Here is a 20,094-nt window from a genome sequence, read left to right as displayed (position 1 = left end):
ACTTTGAAAGTTTGGACAGTTTACTGAAGAGATGATAGGCTTGTCTTGCTTTGCTCCTGTCTATTACATTTCTGGATGGAGAACTCATCTTACTGTATGCTAATACTGTGATGCTTACTTACACCTACAGGAGGAGCTGTAAATTTTAAGTTTCTTGCAGCTGAGAATACTTAATTTGTAAACAGAGCTGGAGTTTAAGCAACACTCTGTTTCCTCTTAATTAGCTGAAGTGTTCTACTTGTTGATTTTTAAGATCTTTGCTGTAAGCACCTATCTCTTCTGGCACACTATATATGGAACTTACCTTCCAAAATCAGCGCTGGCTGCTCTGCTAGCTGGGTGTCATACAGGGTGATGGAGAATAGCAGTGCAAAGCCTACGTTCTCTTGTGAGTTCATAATTGCATCAACAAAGTTGTTTTAAGACTGTACTGAGTAGGAGCTATAGATGAGCAGATGTTGGCATCAAACCCCTGATTAAGGAGACGCTGCCTTTTATGGTATTGACATCTTATGGACGGTAAAAAGGATCATCACTCACGGACAGGCAGAACTTGACAAAACAGCTGCCGGTAAAGTAGGAGGTAGGATTCTCTTTTATCAAAAGGCACTGATTTATTTGAAGTGTTGGATATCACACATATCAGGCTTAGTGTGTGTTTTCTGAATCCCAGGTAGTTCCTGCAGAACCATACCAGACCTTATAGTGTCTGTTTGAGTTTAGGAAATCGAAAGCTCATTAACTTTTTGCTCTGAACAGACAGCTGCTCAGTGAAGAGCCCTTCAGACCTTTGGCTTGTCAATTTGTACAAGGTTTGAAAACATGAAGTGGAAGACTAGGGACTTTGGGAGTGAAGGGAAGAAACTTTTCATGAGCTAGAAATCCTGCTTTTTGTCTTCCTTTGTGTCAGGGTAGGATAATGAAATGTGTCTATGCAGCAGCTGGGAATACTTGAAGGTGTAGTATGCCCATGAATATGAGACAGTGTAAAATTCAATGATATGGAAGAACTAGCTGTGCAGTAGTGTGACTAATACTCTGGTGAGCTTTATGTAATTTGTCACCTGTGTCCTTCCTCCAATTTTCTGCTGGAACTGTGTGGGCAAGACTTGAGAAATCCATCCTGCTGCCTTCTGCATCTGTAGGGAATTTTCTTCTAGTTCCAATGGACAGCACATAGGGCTCCTGGTGGAGATGCTAGGGTCTGACTAGATGAGTGCTGTTGCTGAATTTTAAACATCAGCATAGTTAGTTTTCATTTGTCTTTTTCACAGGTTCCTGCAGTAAAACTCATGGAGTACCTGCTCTTCCTGCTGTCACTGATGCTCTGTCAAGCCTCTATTAACTTTTCAAGGCAACTCATAAAAGTTTAGCTAATTTTTATATGCTGGCTTTGTCCTCAAACTTCCACCTGAGTTTGGAAACAAGCATGATGCCTCACACAGAGGCAGCATCTGATTTCTGCCTTTTAAAGTCTGTACTATGTGCTTTATTTTCAGAGAACAAGTGGAGTTGAAGTCGTTTTTGGAAAGCTATTTGGAGGTAAAAAAGCATCACGATGCTGCAAAATGCTAGAATCTGATCAGCTGCTTGCAAGCTGCCATATCTAAGGCTTCTATCACCTGATTGTGGCAATGGGCTTCTGGGAAAGTCACCGGTTTTAGTAGCATCGGTGTACTTTACAATAAAGACAGGCCACAGAACAACTGTGGCAATTGATTTTTTTAATATAATTATGGGACAATTGAAATTTGATCTTGTCTCTTCAAGTTGGGGATCAAACTGAACTTTCACTGTGAGCTGGGGAAAAAAATTCACATTTGCTTTGGGTGTCAAGAGGTGTGATGATTCATTTCAAAGTCACACTAGTCACATACAGACATTTTCCCCACTGCACAGATGTACAGGATGTACCAAGGCAAGCTTGGCAATTCACCTTCGTGAGTGGATTTGGTTTGCTCGGACCCACAAGCAAGTTCCCTGTTCCCAGAAAGTCCGCCCTGCTGCAGCTGAAACTCTGCCATCAGCAATCAAAAGCAAACGTGTTCATTAATGAGGTGTCATTATGGAGTAAAGTACATCACCAGGACATGGCCACTCTGGCAGCGCAGTCACTTCATAACCTGGCTCCACAAGCAAAGTATTGCCTTAGGTGGCTTTCACGGTTCTTCATGCTGTGAAATTAACTGTTGCTCACCTCTTCCATTTTAATTGCTGGTGTTAAATTGTCGGGTTCGCTCTTCCATTTTAAAGGCAGCAGTGAAGGCACAGAAACCACTGATAGCTGAACTCATTATTTATCCACTTTATAGCATTCAGGAGGGACATTCTGTGGTTTAATGGTCTGTGCTATAAAAAACCACTTGAAAACTCAGGCACTATGTTGATGCTGCAGGTGGTAGTCAAAAACCATAACCTGTCTGCCACTAGAACTATGTCCCTTACCTTACATGACTGTGCTCCCTAAGCTGGAAAACTTGAACCAGTTAGATGACACCCAGGACTTGAGGAGAGCTCTTTTACTCTGTGAGCAAAGGAGCTGAGCAGAGGTGAGAAAGGCAGGAGGATGCTCTCCTCTACATTATTCAGCTCTTCTTACCTATCAGCTTGGCTGATACGAGGAACAGAGGACAGGAGGAAAAATATTCTACTTCTGACCTGAGCTGAAGAGTGCTGTTCCTAAGCAATACCACACAGTGAGGGTCTGAGTTCAACTGCAGGCAAACCACTAGGAATAAGTAAGAGGCCAATGTTGTAAAAACTTAACAGCTTTTTGCTTTCACAAGTAGCCTTCAACTTAGCAAAGAGTTGCAGCTAAAATAAATGGTCAGAGAAACTACGACTTCAGCAGTTTCCTGTGGAATATTTAATTTTCTTCATTTTGCAAGTCTTGAAACAGTATAGTTTCATCTACATTTAATTAAACTAAAAAAAAAACACCTGAAGCAACAAAGCTCAAATTTTCAATTTTCAGTTTTCATTTCACTGCATGAGTGAGCTCGCACCTCCTCTCCTCATAGCTCGTTAACATGATTTCAAAAAGTAGCATAGGAGAAAAGGTATAGAAGGTGATACCCTATCTTAGCTAGGCTAAGTTGTGGATATGCTATGATGTGATACTAGCTCATATTAAATTTTGGAAGGTACCACAAAGATTTCACTATAACTTATTTAATGTAATTACTGGCCTAAGACTGAGTATCTAGAGAGTCTGAGATGAATTAATAAAACATACATTCTTTTATTTTTTTCCAATTACAAAAATGGAATGAGAAATTGTACATATATATTACACTTATGTATAATTTACTGTTCAGTCTTTGAACTCTAATTTATTTGACAGCCTGGAACAGTGATTTTAAATTCACCTATGCCTAATTATTTGATCTTCTCCCTTGACTATCTTAACCTTCTTCAAACAGAAGAGATTTATCTTTGGAGCATGTTGGGATTTGAACAGAACAAGTTAGATGCTGACATGAGTCTTTTTAAGTATAATTAAAAATGCAGGACAAAGTCACACTTCCATACCTTTCAAAAAGCATTTTATTACATTAAATATTTAATCCAGGACAGCTAATCCATATTTATCTTACAGGACCATGCAGCGACTGTAAAATTGCAGGCCATCGATCCTTTCTTGAACTCCTTGGAAGAGATCTATAATAAACATATGGGCTAAGATTGCCTTATGAAGTTCGGGCAAAAATAGTCCTTGAAGTTGAGCCATGTTTAAATAGTAGACCAGATCACCTAATACTGTGCTCTACTCCATCCAAGAGATGCTGTTCCCTGGTGTACTAACTAGTTGGTGATTACTCAAGTGTGCTTATCAGAAGGAATATCACTGGCTTCTTTTGATCATACCCATGCTGTACTGCAGGACAGAGATCTTGTCCACCTGAGCAAGGGACAGAAGTGCTCATTGAAAAGGGTAGCAGAAGTTGTCAAGCCTTTAAACATCTTGCATTTTGAAACTGAAGAAATGAGACAAATGCAAAGCAAAAAATCCATTTGGGGTCCCAGGCTTTAATAGGCAGAAGCTGTATAAGAAAGTTTGTGAAGTTCTCCAGTAGAGCCTTTGTTCTTGATTGCTTCTTTAGATCTTAATCTCAGATTGCCATTCATTGCTTCTTCCCTTCCTACCCTTCTACTTTCCTCTATCCATTCACTGTGTGTTATTTTCAGAGCAGGAAGCTCTGAAATTTGGCCTGAGCCATTTAAATTTCTACCGATTCTACATATGTATGTAAGTATGTATAAATTTATGTGTAAAACTTGCCAGATATTTAATTTAAAAAGTGGCACAGTTTAAGGATTTCTGGTGTTGAACTCCTCATAAAAGGGAAGGTGTTACAAGAATAGTAAAAAAGAATTATAATTACAAGCATAATAAAAAATTATTTTTATAACATGGTCTTCACAAAAATGCTTGTTTGTTTTGAGTAAAATTAATTACTTTGGGGTCAAATAGTTTTGACAAAAAGGTTAATCATAATTTTTTGGTGTTGATGGCTTAAAATGAATATTTTTAGTCTTTTTTAAGATCACATTTGTTCAGTGAAATATCTATTTCTTTCATATCAGTGTTGGAGGGAATTCAGACATGTTGGCTGGCATTTCTATCACAAAACGAATATTGGATGATTTTTAAATTCTTTTTTTTTTCTACAATTGTCATGGATTGCTGCTTTGTAGAGAGAAAGCGAACGGCGGGGGCCAGGCACCAGCAGGTTTTCTGTGAGATGCTCTAATTTGTGTCATTCCTTAGAGAAGGTGGTGAAAGACATTTCCAGACTTTCACCCCCTGAGGCAGGGCCAGATTAGTTGGATTTTTATCCTGAGTTCTCTAAACCACCAGCTGCTAAGGTCTGTAAATAAATAAAAAACAATTGCTTGTGTGGACCCTTCAGCTTTTTGATGACAATCAAATTTCATGGAAAGAATAGTAAAACTTTTCACAAGATGATCACTGAAATGAAAAATGCTATTAGGTCTACCACTAGCCAGTCGACTTCCTAACCAATTTCTAAACTAATTCACTTAAGCATGGGGAAAAAATGCAATGAAAAGAGAGATTCTTAGTGATGTTTAAGCAGTATTTCCTCAGCTCCTAGCAGTAGATTTTCAGTTTTCAAAAGGAGACTCCCATGATTCCTTTTTTTTTTTGACATTTGAAAGCATGTTAAAACCCCTTCAGCAATTCCTATGAATAAAAATTTAAAATTATCCCTATTTTTGAAGAGAAGGATATGAAATGAGAAATCATCAAATACATTTTATTTCTATAGAGAAATAAATCAAAAGTTCTATATGCATACGAAATTATTTTGCTCATCACCTTCCCAAAGAAGACAGTCTTTAATTAATCCTTTCTCTGAGAAAGATATTAAATCCTCATGTAATCCCCAAGGAGCAGTACATATAGTCTTGAATTTTTTGCTTGTTCGTAACCACAGAAAACATTATTTCTTCCTGAAGCAAATTGTGCTACAAAAGCTCTGAATGCTTCAAGTGTGGAGATGTTTTCCTTTTCTTTCATTTAATCTCTCATTGGCTTGATACATGTGCATGCATAACAATGGGGTTTTTTTCCCTTCAAATTTTCTTTTTGTTCCAAAGAGAAAATCGAAGGAACACTTCAACAATTTTGATCTTTTTAAAAGTTCTGAAGACTTAGCTCTGGGCAGCAGGCATAACAAATGTCTCCCACACTGAATTCTGGCTTGTTTCTAATGACTTTAACAAATTAGTTATTGTGTTTGCTATTTCATATATTCTGCCCACACCACTCTTAGAAACACTTGAAACTTTTCGCACTCCTGCTTCCTAGATGATATTTATTATTTTATCCTGTATAGCTTTATTATAAGAACAATATTACCTGCTCCAGAAGTATGTTTGGACAAGGACTAGAAATTTCTTGCCTAACTAAAGGAGATGTTGTTTTGTCTGTATAGACAGTAAATCATCTCTGCTTACACATATAAGCATATAATCACTAATGTGAAAAAAATTGATAGCTCACTCCCAAATGTAGTCAGCAAGCCAGATCAACAGCCCACATGCATGGGCACAGCCTGTGAGCTGGAAAGAGTTGAGCACATTCATCTCCATGAAAATCTGGCACTGCTGGTCCATAACTTACTGCAAATGGAGCAGTTGTCCCTGGCCAGCTCGTGAGGGTTGCCTGTGTGTAATGCAATCATGAGGGTAATTATACCCCTTCTGAAAACAACAATCTATTACACATTTCTCTGAGCATTTGTGTCATTATACTCACACTTACAATGGTGAGCAAAGAATCATTAGCATAAGATATCCACATCGTTGTGTACACCTTATTGAAATGCTGATGATCTGAGACACAACAGTCTATTAAAATGTGGGGACATAAAAATACTGGACTGATTAATTTCCTAATTGCAATTTGCTGCCTGCTTGGTCACTAGGGGATGTGAATACTTGTGGCAACTGTATCCACAGCCTTAAGTTGGTTGCTAAATTTTGCATTTTTCCTTGGACAGTCTTTTCTGCTTTCAAGTCAACATGTGAGTCGGTCCTATTTCATTCCTTCTACATTGGACTGGAACGGTAATCAAATGGTTTTATTTGTACAGAAATGGAAATGATAGCAGTCCGTTTCCACATTTTTACTGAAGATACATTTCATAATGTGATCAGAAACATCAATGCACTGCTAAAGAACTCCAGATAATATCCAAAGAAGTATGCCTAAAAAATATATTAGCAAAAGACTATGGCATTTTGGAAATGAAGTTTTGAATCACACCAGATAATTTACATCTGTATTCTAGTCTATAAAGAGCTTGTCTGCAGAAGACTATTTTTTTGTATAAAAATATATTTAATATATATTTTATATATTTTTTTTCTCCTGTAGGATCTTTTTAAATTATTTTTCTAACACTAAAAAAAAGAAGAAAAAAGTTGTTTTATGGCATACCAGATAGGATTTGTTGTTCTGGCCAACATATGTTATTAAACACCCTGCTTGTGCTAATATGCAGTGGTACAGATCAGCATGAACAAAGGTATAAAAACTTTATCCATGTGAGCTCTCTGATGAAGCTGAGACAGTTTCTTTAGTGAGTATTTTTTCCTTTCTCTCTGGCCCCTTTTAGTTTCTGCTGCCTTGCAGTCCAGTGAATTCAAAGTGCTGACACAAAGCTGCTGGTGTTTGAATAACTCATCCCTTTTGCTGCCTGAAAAAAATATATGTATGCAAAATCCTCCTTAATGGAGATGGCCTAGGACACAATTGCTTGTTATGGCCAGTGTTATCTTATTCTTCTCCCTGCACATACCAGTTCTGACCTGGGACATATTTCACGGGGTTTTTTTTCTGTCTGTACACAGGTTTTCTGTAAGAGAGCAGTGTGTAATGTGTATCTTTTTCTGGAAATCCTAAAAAATTGAGCTTCAATAATTGAGGAAGTTATGCTGTTCAAACTGTTCTTCAGGTGCAGTAATGATAGCAGCACAGTATATTTATTTTACTCTACCTTAGGCTTTTTTTAAAGTAAATTGGGTGTGTGTGTACCCATGTGAAGGCAGCAGAAGCATGCCTGCTACTGCAAAAGACTTTTAGTCTAGCTCTGCGTAATTTCTTCAGCCTTTTTATAAGTTGGAATTCAACTGGCTGCTTCTATATTTAATAAATAATAACCCTGCCATGAAATTGTAATTGGCAATAAAAAGTCCTGCAATTCATCTACTCGCTTTCCACCTCCGTTGTAAATCTGTAATTCCACTCTGCTGCTCATCGCCACAAGACAGAGTGTATTCATTACTTCAGGTACAACTTCTTCCACAGAAAGGAGAACTGGGATGCAGGCACTTAAAATTCTTTCTTCCCACACTTTGGTTTATTCTCCTACCTTCCTGTGGACACAGAGTTCTTCTATTTCTTGGACCTACACTGTGGTTTGTGGGGGTTTTTTTGCCCAAGTTTTTTGTGTTGATGGATTAGACTAATTCACCTTATCACCATCTTCTCTCACTGTAGCATCTGTAGTACTATTTCATTGGAGTTTAAAGCTGGCAATATAGTCTTAGAATATGTTCTTATTTATTCTCTTTTTGCCATGTTTTGAACTTTGATTTTAAACTTTACCTAGAATTGTATTTTTTGAAACCTTCTGCCCAACAGAAATTCGTAGCAAAAGTTCAGTTTGCTGTGAAACGAACAGCTCACTTATTGTGTGGCTTTACCTAGCCCTGCTTTGCAAAGGAGGCTCAGCACAGTTTTAGCTCAGTGCTGATTTAATTCGTTCAGATTTAGTGTGCAAGGACCATGGTCTGCAAGGGTGCACCTTTCTTTAAATAGAGAATCAGGTCCCTGTATATAGAGAGTCTGTCAAAAATTACAGTTGAACACTCAGTTGGATATTCCAAGTGCTCTGTGTGCCCAGAGATAACTACACAGACAGCAGTATCCAGGTGAATGAGGAATGACATCCAGAAGGGTCAGACTTGGAGTTTGTGTCACACTTTCAGAGGTTTCTTGGCCATGGTCTAAATGGGAAAGTGCAGAGGAGCAAGGAATTTAATATCTTCCCTGAATTCCAAGCCTGTGTCTTAGCCATTGGATTATTCTTCATTCACTGCAGAGGAAGACAGGTTTATCGAATCTAGGAATCCTCTTCACTCTGATGGGGGAGCAACTCCTAAATCAGTAGAGTCTTGAACGGAATTGACATCTTGTGTGCAATCACGAGAGGTAGTAGACAGGGAGGTAAGGAGTGGGAGGAGAGTATCTCCCAGAACAGATATATGTGATTATCCATAAAGTGTAGCTTAAGATGGAGTAAGAATTAATATAGAATAGACGAGAATAGATTAGACTAGTTGGAAGGGGCTTCCAGTTGGAAGGGACCTACAATGATCATCTAGTCCAACAGCCTGCTAAGTTGATTTTAGTTCAACTAAACATGGGCAAAGGGAAGAAAAATGCTTTTAAGCATTTTAACTGAACATATTTATATATGTAAAAGGCATTATGTGTCAGTAGTAGCTGCTTAAAACACTGCAACAAGTTTGGCTTGTGGGAACCTTGAAGCCAATTTGCCTCCAATGGCCTTCCTGTACTGTGTGAAACAGAGCTCTGGCACTCCTGAGGCTCTGGCTTGTAGCTCAGTAGACTCTACAACGAGCTGCTGATGCCAGCTGTAGACAAAACGGGAACTAGTATCTGTGTCTGCACAGCCTCTTTGCCTCCTCTCTCAATGTACATTAGTGTTCATTGCAGTTAACTGGGACCTTAAGCAGAGGGAAGAGCAGGACAGGACAAGCATATGGCTGGTGTTTTGTTCTCTGCAGTTTCCTTGTTAATAAGCATACAGTCTGCCGGGGGATGCAGTCAGGTAGGCTGACTGCATGCCTGCTGGGTGTGCTGGGAGCTTGCCAGGGCTTACCTGAAGCCACCTTTCCCTTTTGGCAGCTTAGCTTTATTTCTGTGCTCTTTTCCCATTCCTGCTGCAGCGCTTTGAGGAGGGCAGACGGTGCCTTGGCAATTGGAAGCGAAAGATTTTGAAGGAAAAATCTTTCTGGTGGTGATGTGAGCTGTGAATTTATCCTACCTACTTACTGGCATCTCTACGCATAACTACATGCCAGCACCTGATGGATGCCGTACATTTTGGCCACCTGCTCAGCTCCTTAAAAGTTAGAGTATTCCAAGTGACTATGTTGACTGCTTCAATATTTTATTGGAATGCACATTTATCAGTCATCTGTTTCAGTTCATGGTGCTTGGCTCTTTTTTTGTGGAAGCTACTTGCAATTCCAGTCACAGAACAGGAAGCAATCCTGCTCTGCAACACAATGAATGAATGGAGAATCAGGCCCTGGAAAAATATATTATTGTCTTGATATTAAGAGGAACAGAGCAAAGAGATTTGAAATCTCAAGGTGTCTGGTGGTTCCACTAACACAATACTCATATTTAATGGCACTCCTCTACATATTTTCTTCATGTCCTTGCTTCTTTTCAAAGGTAATTCCTTAAGGACTGCTTATTCTTCTGCAAAATTTTCTTAGCAAAAACAGAGAAATGGCTGTGTATCCTTCTTGTATAATGAACCAATCCAGACTAAGACTACAAAGAGTAATACAGATGGGAAAGAAATCTCCTTTTAAAATTTGTTTAAGTTGTATATAGAAGAGAAATGACATGCTCATATTTTATCATTCTGTGATTTCTACTACTCCAGTACTTCACTATGGGTAAAATCTAGACTTTTACAAATGATCTGATTCAAAGCTTAAATTAAGAGGAAAATTCTACTTGCTGTCAGTTTGGGGATCTCATTCAAAGCTAGATATGTATTTGACAGGTCAGAGATCAGGCTGGAGCCCAGTAGAGAGCAGTTATCTCATTCTGTGATACTACTAATATTTCAAAATTATGTTTGTTCAGATTCTGGATGAAAATCAAATGCAATTTTCTCCATAAAAGAGAAAGGCTCTTCAGCTCTAACTGCTAGTCTAACTCTAACTCTAGAACCCAGAAACTCGAGGATGCAGTGGATGCAGTGGGCTCTTGGCCCCTGTGGCCGAAGGTGATCTATGCAGCACAGATAGGATGGAGTCACAACCTCAGGGTCTCTGCAGAGTGTAGCTGAAATTCACACACTCACCAAGAGAAGCCTGGGAATGGCTAAGATTGGCAGTGTTGGCATGCTGCTGTCAGACTTCCAGGCAGCATGTCTTGGTCCTGTCCTTGGGATATAGATCCTGAAATAAAATACTTGGGATTGAATTTGAAACCAGCTTCTGAAATCGTGCTTTGACTCCTGAATCTTCAAATCCTAAGTTACAGCCACTTCATTTTTGAAGGTGAAGAATGGGTGCTAGGGGTTTCTGTCAAGAAAATCTAGTAACTGCATATTTAGCTTATAAAAGATCATCACTTCAAGTCTTTGAAGATTTAGAAACTTGATGTCATCTTCACCTGGAGGGGCTAAAAAAATTGTATAAATGTGAATGCAAATGTGTTGGGAAAATAGTTACATCCTAAGTGAGGCATATATGGAGCCCTTTTCTTCACACACAGCATGACCTCCAGGAGTCCAGAAACAAGGGCTTCCCTTCTCAGCCACAGCCCAGGATCTGGGACCACATGCAGGTTTGATTGTTGCTTTGAGGGCAACAATCCAGCCTGTTTGGGTATTGCCTACCCATGCTACACAGATCTGCACCCCTCTGGAGGCACAATGCCAAAGGAAACCAAAGTACCTGCTAAGCATCTTGTAGATTAAAGGAAAATGAGCTTACATGAGACAAGACTTGTGTCATTAATGTGTCATTTCTTCTCTCCTGTGCAGTGGGAATGAGGGAACACTGCTCTACAGTCATCCTACACTGTCTGAGTCACCATCTGAGCCCATTTGCATTATCCCATATGTTCAGCTTTTGGGGAGAAGAGCTGTGCATTGGTAAGAGCAGACTAACCTTCCTCTTCCAAAGATGGCATATGAGGATTTGGATAAGCATGTTTTTTTACTGAAAAGCAATTAACTTGCCACTCTTTTAGAAGCAAAAGATATCTTATTCTCTTTCTTCCTGCAGTCTGATAGCATTATTTGTTCTTTGCATTTAATGTGATTATGTCCAACTACTCCAGGGTGCACGAAGCTCCAAAGAGCAGAAAATTGAATATTTTTTTCAAATTACTCCCAATGTTGCCTAAATGCAGCAGAAAAATGTACTGTAAAGTCTCAGTAAAAAATAATATATACTTGAGCAGAACTTTTTTCTGCCCATTTCAGAGGTGCCTAATCTTTTAAACAATTAGACACATCAGAACATTTAGATTGGCTTATTTTTGGCAAGTTATCAACTTCATGCTCAACAAATACTGCCACACAATAGTTTCTGTCAGTGAAGACAAAATGTGGAAATGGATAGCATAGGAGGAACCATATATTCCTACATCATTCTTCCTCCTACTGCTGCTGAATTTTGGAATGTAACATCCACCATTGCTGCGATGGCTCCTCTGCCTGCCATAGAGCATTCACACTGTGCTGTACTAAATGACCCATCTCCACCTATTGTGTTTCACAGCTGTTGTGCAGGAAAGACCAGACTCCCTGCACGAGGACTTTCTGGATCAAATAATCAAAATCACTAATTTTTGTCTGATCTTTAAAAACTTTGATTCATTGCTTCTCTTTTTTTTCCTTTTCTCCTTTCCAGAGTTACCTACCTTCACCTATTGCATCATGTCACAGAATCACAGAATCTTCTCAGTTGGAAGAGACTCAGAAGGATCATTAAGTCCAACTCTTAAGTGAATGGCCCACACAGGGGCGTTGTTAGCTCCAGGCTCTAACTAACCAAGCTAGTCTATCAATCTCCTGATTTTACTTTCTGCAGTTGTACATGGTTTCTTCTTCTTGCCAGTCAGGAACATCACGCCACTATGGGGAGATACAATATAGGCATTGCAGGTTTCCCTTCATGTGTCTCCACATTGGTTTTACTGCACACAGCAGCCATGGCAACTTCACCTCTCACTGGAACCGTTTATGCTCTTAGGTTTTCTGGTCCTTTGTTTCAAAGCTTTATTTAAGAAAATTAAATTTGAATAGCTTCTGATACCAAGATAAAGGGAAAGACAAATGAAGAGGACTCTAAAGCAAGTTCTTTCTATTCTTCTTCCAAATAATCCATTCTTTGATACTTATGAAGCATGCTGTGGTGCAGTACAACAGTATGACTTAAAAAAAAAGCCATTCAAAATGTTAAGAAAGAAGAAGAATATTTTATCATATATTAGATAAAAAATTGTCTTACAATAATAATTCGAGAGCATTTTATATTAAAGCACAGAGAAGACTCAATTTCTCTCTCTGTAAAAAAGTCTCTTAAATCACTGAAAATTCTCAAAAACTTTTCAAGGTCCTGACTGAGGAAAACAACGAAGTCAGTTACAGGATTCAATCAGCTATTCCTTCACCACAGAGGAATTGCTAGGATTTGATCTTGCCTTTTTTAAGCTTTTGAGATTCAATAACAGAAGTATTTTATTTCACCATTCATTTCAGAGTTTGTTTATTCTCAGCATGGGGAGTAGGGTGGGGAACTAACAATCAACACCAAATTTCAGAGAGATGGCAGGACTTTGTAGAGGTTTTAAAACAAAGTGGTGTGTTCTGGAGAATTACCTTAATTCTAGATGTGGTACCACAGACAGCCCATGGCTTCAAAATCTGTGGCTAAACAGCATTTCAGCAAAACCAGATGTCAACAAACCATGGCAGTGACAGTGGCTGAGAAATACTCAAGGGCAGAAAAGCTAATAGTGATGGAAAACCTGAATTAGCCCTGTGTAGACTGGAGAGTACTGGAGCAGGGCCCGGTATAGCCTTTTGCAGCACCATAAGCACTACTTAGATCAAGTAGCTGGCAAAGCCACAAGAGAAGTCACTCTTGGTTAGTCCTGAGAGCTGCACATGATCTGGCGTATGATGTAGTTACTGAAAAGCCTCTTAGTGCCGATAATATGCTTGAGCTTAAAAGCTCAAGGAATGGGAGCACAAAAAACAACCAAACCCAAAAGTTCAGTGTAATAAATTTTAACTGCGGCAAAGAGAAATCTGTAAGTATAAGAAAGCAAGGTAAGAAGAAGGAAAAAGAGGAAAAAAAGGTTACTGTGTTTTCAAGAAGCTTGGACACTGCCTAAATAATTCTTATCAGAGTTTCAAAATCAACCTGTACAATCAGTCAGAAAAAACTTCAAAAAAATTTTCCCCTCTCTTTCATATAATATATAAATGATCACTTTCCCAGTGGTTTCAAGCAAAACATGGTGGTTCTACAACATTTCTTTTATCTGATCACATTCCAACCTATGAATCATTCACTGCTGTTAAATATTGAGCACTGGTGCATATGGGTCCCTTCTCATCCTGACTGGTACTGATTATCTGTATTGGTCTAGACTGATTCCCTCCTCTGAATGACTCCAACATCTTCTGGGGAGGTCTGAATACTGCTCAGACACTCAGAGGTTTCTCCAGTCCATAGAACAGCCTGGTCCAAAGCTCCAGGTCTAGACACGTCCCAACTTGGGAGGGTTCAGATTCAAAACTTAGACCTTGGAATTTCACTGCTTGTGCCCCCATGCCCTGCTGTTACTGGCCCTGGGAGCTGGAGGGCCCTTTTTTATTCTCTTGTTGCTTATGTAGGTGGGGCACAGTCCCACCTGGATCAGGAGCATGGATGCTATGTGGAGACCCCTGCTCCAGCAGCTGGAAAGAGGGTGTGCTGTGCTGGCAAGAGAGAGGATTTTAAAGATTCCTGATCTCTCCTGTGGCCATCTTTGCTTACATAAGCACAGGACTGGGTTTTGCCAAGAGCAGGAAGAGGAAATTGAGTTGGTGGGGTATGGCTGTGAAATGCATCACGTTCTGCTTAGAATTGCATTGTCATTGGAGGCAGAGAATCTTCACAAAGCTGAACAAGTTCTGGATTTACAAGTGATTCTCATCTGCCATCTTGGTGTTAACCTGGGGTACAGTCACTAGAGATAGGTAAAAACATCTGAATAAACAGAGGGTAGGTGAGATCAGAGCCCAGAAAATGCACGAGTAGAAAGATAATTGATTACCTTGTTCTGAAGAGTCCTTGAGCCTCTAAGTGACACTAGCAGTCTGTAGGAGCCATGCCTTCCCAGACAGGCTCTCCATATGGTGAAGAAAGCCCTGCCTTTCCTGGATGTGCAGCACACTCAAGCTCTTTGCAAAGGTGAGTGAGAGGCCTATTTATGAAGTCAGGGAGACATTGACAAGGAAGTTGTGATAGCTTAAGCCTACAAACTTAATAGGGTTTTGCTAATACAGGAGAGAGTGTTGGTGCTTGTGTATGGGTATATTGTAATACTGCAGGTAATCAAAATCATAGTGAGCTGAGCCAGGGTAAGTAAGCAAATCTGCTGAGTGGAATACCCAGGCTCCTGGGCTTAATGCAGGGAGCAGGTCCATGCTTTTACAGGTATGCCTGACTCCAGAGCTAACAACTTGGTGTGCAAGGCAATCCAGAGTCGACAAAGCACATGGCTAGGACCGTGTGTGCTGGCTTTTGTACTGGCTGTTGCTACTGGAAAGAGCATGTGGATAGCTGTCGTCAGAGTTGTACCAAAGGAAAGCTCAAAATGATGCCAGCTTGGCTTTGTTTTTTTTCTATCACTCAGCTGCACTGAAGCCTGACACCTCTGGTAGCCAGTAGTGGAGCAGTGAGATTTTGTGCTGCGCTTTTACGGGAGAAGCCTGGCTGCGTTAACTCTTACTACAACAAGCACCTAGACAACTCGCACAAAACCCAGTGATGGAGGTCAGCTCCACAGAAGCCAGCAGCAGCTCCCAGGGAGGCACCGGCTGGCTGGATCTTACCCTTGTCACCTGTACTGAAACGGTGACTTTCACTGAAGTGGTGAGAGAAGAGGAGTGGGGATCCTTTTACTATTCCTTTAAGGTATTCTTTTAAGGCATGCATTACTTTTCTCACATGCTTGCAGCTTTGGTGCATTTTCAGCAATTGTGTGGGGAGGGAACTAGGATTACTGAACTTTTTATGCCCAGATATCGGTGGTTTTTTACCCTGTGAAGGCAGCCGACAACATGTGTGAGGCATTTACTGAAAAGCAAAGTACTTGTAGGAATTGGAGAACGTGTCTTAGCCAACTGTATCCCCTCCCAAGAGAGGACAGTACTGTTTTTTTGTAGAGATATTGTAATTATACATGCATCTTTAATCAAAAGCTTGTATGATTTTAACACATTTTTATGTAATTTCTTATAGGCATTGTCATGACATAAGGGATTTCTTTTCAATTTTCCAGCTGTAACAAACATTGCACACAAGTGAGAGGGAGGTTTTTTGTTGGTTTTGGTTGTTTGTTTGGGTTTGGGTTTTTGTTTGGTTTGGGCTTTTGTGGTTTTTTATTTGTTTGTTTATTTGTTTTTATCGTGAGGGACAGCTTCTAATTAGTTGGTTTGTTTGTTTTTAACTTGAGAAGGGGATGTAGTCTCTTAAAGGCTGTTGTTAAGAATGCACCAGATGAGTCATTCAGTAGTGAATGCTGCTGAGCGGCATGGGAAGTATGTTCATTCGTCTCCAAAACCAACCATCACCCTGGCAATATGTGAATGTAGGAAAAAGATTAAAGAGGTACTGAAATTTGTCTTTCCTTAAGATTTCTATGCCCATTGCTGTTGCTCAATCTCATGCTGATTGCCATGTCTCCCTTTACTGTTGTGGCATGTTGTACAAGTTAAGTTCAAGTTATTAAAAAGTCTGACAAGGAGTACCCTGTTGTTCCTTCTGGAGCTCAGGACCAAAGAGATCAATTTCAACTGGAAAGATGCAGGCACTTATATCATTTCACAACATGTGAGGTAAAAGGGGATATATTCAAAAGCAATTTTTACAGCTGTGAGATTGGTAGAGCTCAGACACAATGCTGGTGGAATCAGTGGAATTACTGCAGGTTTCCACCTCTCATAAAGAAAGAGATGATCTCTGGTTCTATTCTTAATTAATGAGGGCATCTTTTAACATGCTGCTGATACATTTTTTTATTGTTAAGATAGTACTTTCCTATTTAGGATTTCAGGGTAGAAAATTCTTTTTTTCCTTTTTTTTTTCCTCTTCTCCGTGTTAGACTCCTAAAACGCTTTTGAAAAAAATATCAGAAGTGACAAGCAAAATACTTTTAATAAATTTCTCTTTATCTCCTTTCTTCTTTTCACAGTTAGGGCTGTAAATCTGAGCAATGTCATGGGAGAAGTATTTTATAATGGTAAAAGTGACAATTAATTTCATTATTAGAAAGTCCCCAGGCAGAAAAATGCTTGTTAATCGGAGAGATTGAGTAAATTACAATAATTAGGAAACCATGGATAGTCATGCATGCTCACCCACTGCTAAAGGAAACTTGGTTCTGTTAGATGAGAGCTTTTCATTAGATTTGCACTCCTCTGCCAGATGCCTGGCTCTCACATATATAGCATGAACTTTGCAAGGAGATTCACTGATTTCACATCAATTACGAGCTGTTGATAGGCATGGAAATATTTTGACTCTGGAGACGAGTGACAGCTGGTGCAGCTGCAGGAAAGGAAGGAGAGAACACCTGCTCTGATGACTAGAGTGCAGGGAAGACGGGGCTCCCTGCCAGCAGTTTCAGTGCTCTGGAAAAGCTCACGTGTGGAAGGTATGGCTGGTACCTGTTGACTCCGTTGACTGTCCTCCACCAGCTCTGCCCATGTTGTGGCCGTGCCCTTGTCCCCTCCAGCAGGCCAAACAGCGTCTCCTTCCTCTTCACAAGGGTCTGGTTAAGCAGCTAAAGCAATATAAGTTTCAGTTTGGAATAGGCTGTATGAACTTGAAAAACAGAGTTCTACGTTCGAAATGTAGCTACAAATAGGGTTTTGCCCTTTTATTGGGATTTTCAAACACACTGTAGCCTCTAGCTGATTGTAAAGGCAGCTAGATGAGCGGCCACCACACAGGTTGATCTCAGAGCTTGTGTGCCAGGGTGCAGACAGGGCAAACAAGCTATTTCTTCTCAGAAAATGCAAGTGTAATGTATCTTATCAAAGCAGTCAGAGGAAAACATGATCTCACCTAATATATGGAGACCAGGAGTGACACTTACCCAGTACCTGTGTTAATGACTTTTCAACAGTTTAATCCAATGACAGCTTTGCAGGATACCTCACATGCTGCTCAAACTATGGGAGCGTGCACTGCTTTTTTTCTTTTCCTCCCATGCTTCAAAAGGGCAATCTGTACCCACCTAAGGTACTGTCTGTATTATACTGTGGTGGCAACATGACAAAAGTAAAATAATGTGCCTTAGTGCCAGAAAGTCTTGTTACAGGCTGACCTGTGAGTGCTTCACTTTCAGAAGCATTGGAGTTTCTGTCTATTCCTCTGCTTAACAACTAAATCCTGCACTGTTTCAGATTACAGAGTGTTTTGCCAGTTCAGTCCTAATTTATTTTGGGGGGGGGGGGCTCAAGATTGGAGCATTTCCTTCACTTGGAGGAACGCACATTTTCTTCTGGTGGTCATTACTGTAGAAGGGCCAGCTGCTCACCAAGGCTCTGCTAACAAAGCCTGTTTCGGGGCCATGTGGGTTCCCTAGGGTGCTTCTCAGCATGCAGAGTTGCAGCTTTTGGGGCAGGACTATGTGTACCTGTGCACGACTCACCATCAAAGATGAGCTGGTGCTTCCATGGCAAAGGCACTACCTCATCCCCACTAACATTCAGGTCTTGCTGCTGTGTTATGACAAATGGTCCCTGAAAGCCCAGATGCCTTTCCAAGAAGCATCCAGGTAGGTTACTGTCTTAAACCACAAGGAGTTCTGTTGTCTGTTTCAGCACCTAATTCAGAACAGATGTGCAAATTTGTATTAATTACAGCTTCAACCTTCCAGGCCAAAGGAGTGTTCATTACATCCCTTTACAATCTCCTCCACATGTGTTTAATCTATGTGTAAAAGGGCCCTAAGTGAGTGTCAACTGCCCCCTGCCAAATGCAGTAGTCTAGAAGGAACAGAGGTCATCTGAACACCTATGGCCTTTTTCCACTTTAGTCTATAAGCCTCACAACATACAAACCAGAAACCTGTCTGGGGAGAAGCTGAAATCTCAGAATAGGTTTGCCCCAGTTGTCCACAGAGTTGGAAGGCTTTGTCAGGGCTGGAGGAAGCAGCTCCTCTTGCCAAGTACTCACCATCCCAGAAGCTTCCCCCATGGTAGGAGAGGACTGAGTAGGGATCATCTCTCTTTTAAGAGGTCTGCTGAGAAATGGGATGCCCTACTTTTATGCAGTAGAATAAAGGTTAGAGTGCTCAAAAGGAGAAAATTCATAGTCGCTATTTCTTTCTTGGTGGCACTGTGTTTCCACCATCATCTCCTGCCTCCCAGCAGAGTGGGCTGACTTCCATCAGGTAGTTAATTTTCTTATTTTGTTTTCTGCTGCACAGAGCTGAATCCCCCCCTGAGCAGCAGGACACAAAGGTTTTGTTGTTTACACCCGCAGTCGCTAGGAGCCCCAATGCTCTCCTTTGCCAAGTGGGAATCCTAGCCACTGGTCCACACATTGACACCCCCCTCACTCTGGGACCATGAGCCCTGGTCATGAGCCCAGCATCACCACAGCAATGACGCTGCAGTGTTAGAGCTCTCAGGAGGAACTATGTGCATATCAAAACCACAACAGATTATTTTAAACGTATAATGTAAATTCCCAGTTTGTTTCAGGAAGGACTGTTTGATTCTCTGCCTGAAAATGTCCTCTCCCTACACTGTAGCATTCCCTGTACCTACATGTTTAAGCCCATGTAGCTCAGATATTAAACAGGACATCACAGCCTAGACTGAGTAGGGACAAATCTAGGAGCATGTGCTGCTTATGCATGGAATCTCTTTACAAAGGGCCTACCATCTCCAGCAAAGACCTGAGGAGACCAACATGACAGGTTTTGTAGGACTATTAGGTACCATGGATTTGGCCCCAGGTGTCCTCAGAGCCTGTTTAAGTCAGAATCTGGTGTCCTTATCCTTTCATCCAAATGCAGGAGTTGCTTTATCTCCTGGAAAGCATTTGCTTATCCTATTGTTCATTCTGATTTTCAAGCAAATATACAGAGCATCCCATGCTTGAATACATAATAGGAAAATAATAATGAGTGCCGTCAAATTTCTGGAGTAATCTCTGCAAATGCAATCACACATTTTATAAAATAGACATATCAAATAATTCAGAGGTAACTTTGCAATCTTTCAGTGTGGGGAAAGGAGGAGAATTAAGTTTACACAAATAAGGTGTCAGGAACTCCTGAACACAGCCTCTGTAATATGCCATAATGACTGTTGCTATTCCTGAGATGCTGAACTGAGAATGTAATAGCTGGTCTCCTTGTTAAACTGCTGCTGCAGTGCTGTTGGCCAGGTTGGCTTCATCTAGCAGCTTAAGTGCAACACAGAAGGAATCTGGCAATATGACATCCCAATTGGGAGCTGTGCTGAGCCAACTAATTTGGGCAGTTTTGTA

The 20,094-nt window shown here is 40.4% G+C and overlaps 1 protein-coding gene across 2 annotated transcripts in view; it reads left to right on the top strand.

Moving 5' to 3' along the window:
- Window positions 1-15,140: 15,140 nt before the first annotated feature.
- The window catches only part of NPSR1 (neuropeptide S receptor 1), a 57,626-nt gene continuing 52,672 nt past the window's right edge, over window positions 15,141-20,094 (top strand). For both annotated transcript variants that reach the window (XM_064670218.1, XM_064670212.1), the window contains exon 1: window positions 15,141-15,501. In XM_064670218.1, the coding sequence (XP_064526288.1) occupies window positions 15,355-15,501 (147 nt within the window). In that variant the 5' untranslated portion in view covers window positions 15,141-15,354. The remainder of the gene's footprint in view (window positions 15,502-20,094) is intronic.

The sequence above is a fragment of the Pseudopipra pipra genome, chromosome 1 (assembly GCF_036250125.1).
Source record: "Pseudopipra pipra isolate bDixPip1 chromosome 1, bDixPip1.hap1, whole genome shotgun sequence".
Lineage (NCBI taxonomy): Eukaryota > Metazoa > Chordata > Aves > Passeriformes > Pipridae > Pseudopipra > Pseudopipra pipra.
This window is presented reverse-complemented; position numbering and strand designations above follow the sequence as displayed.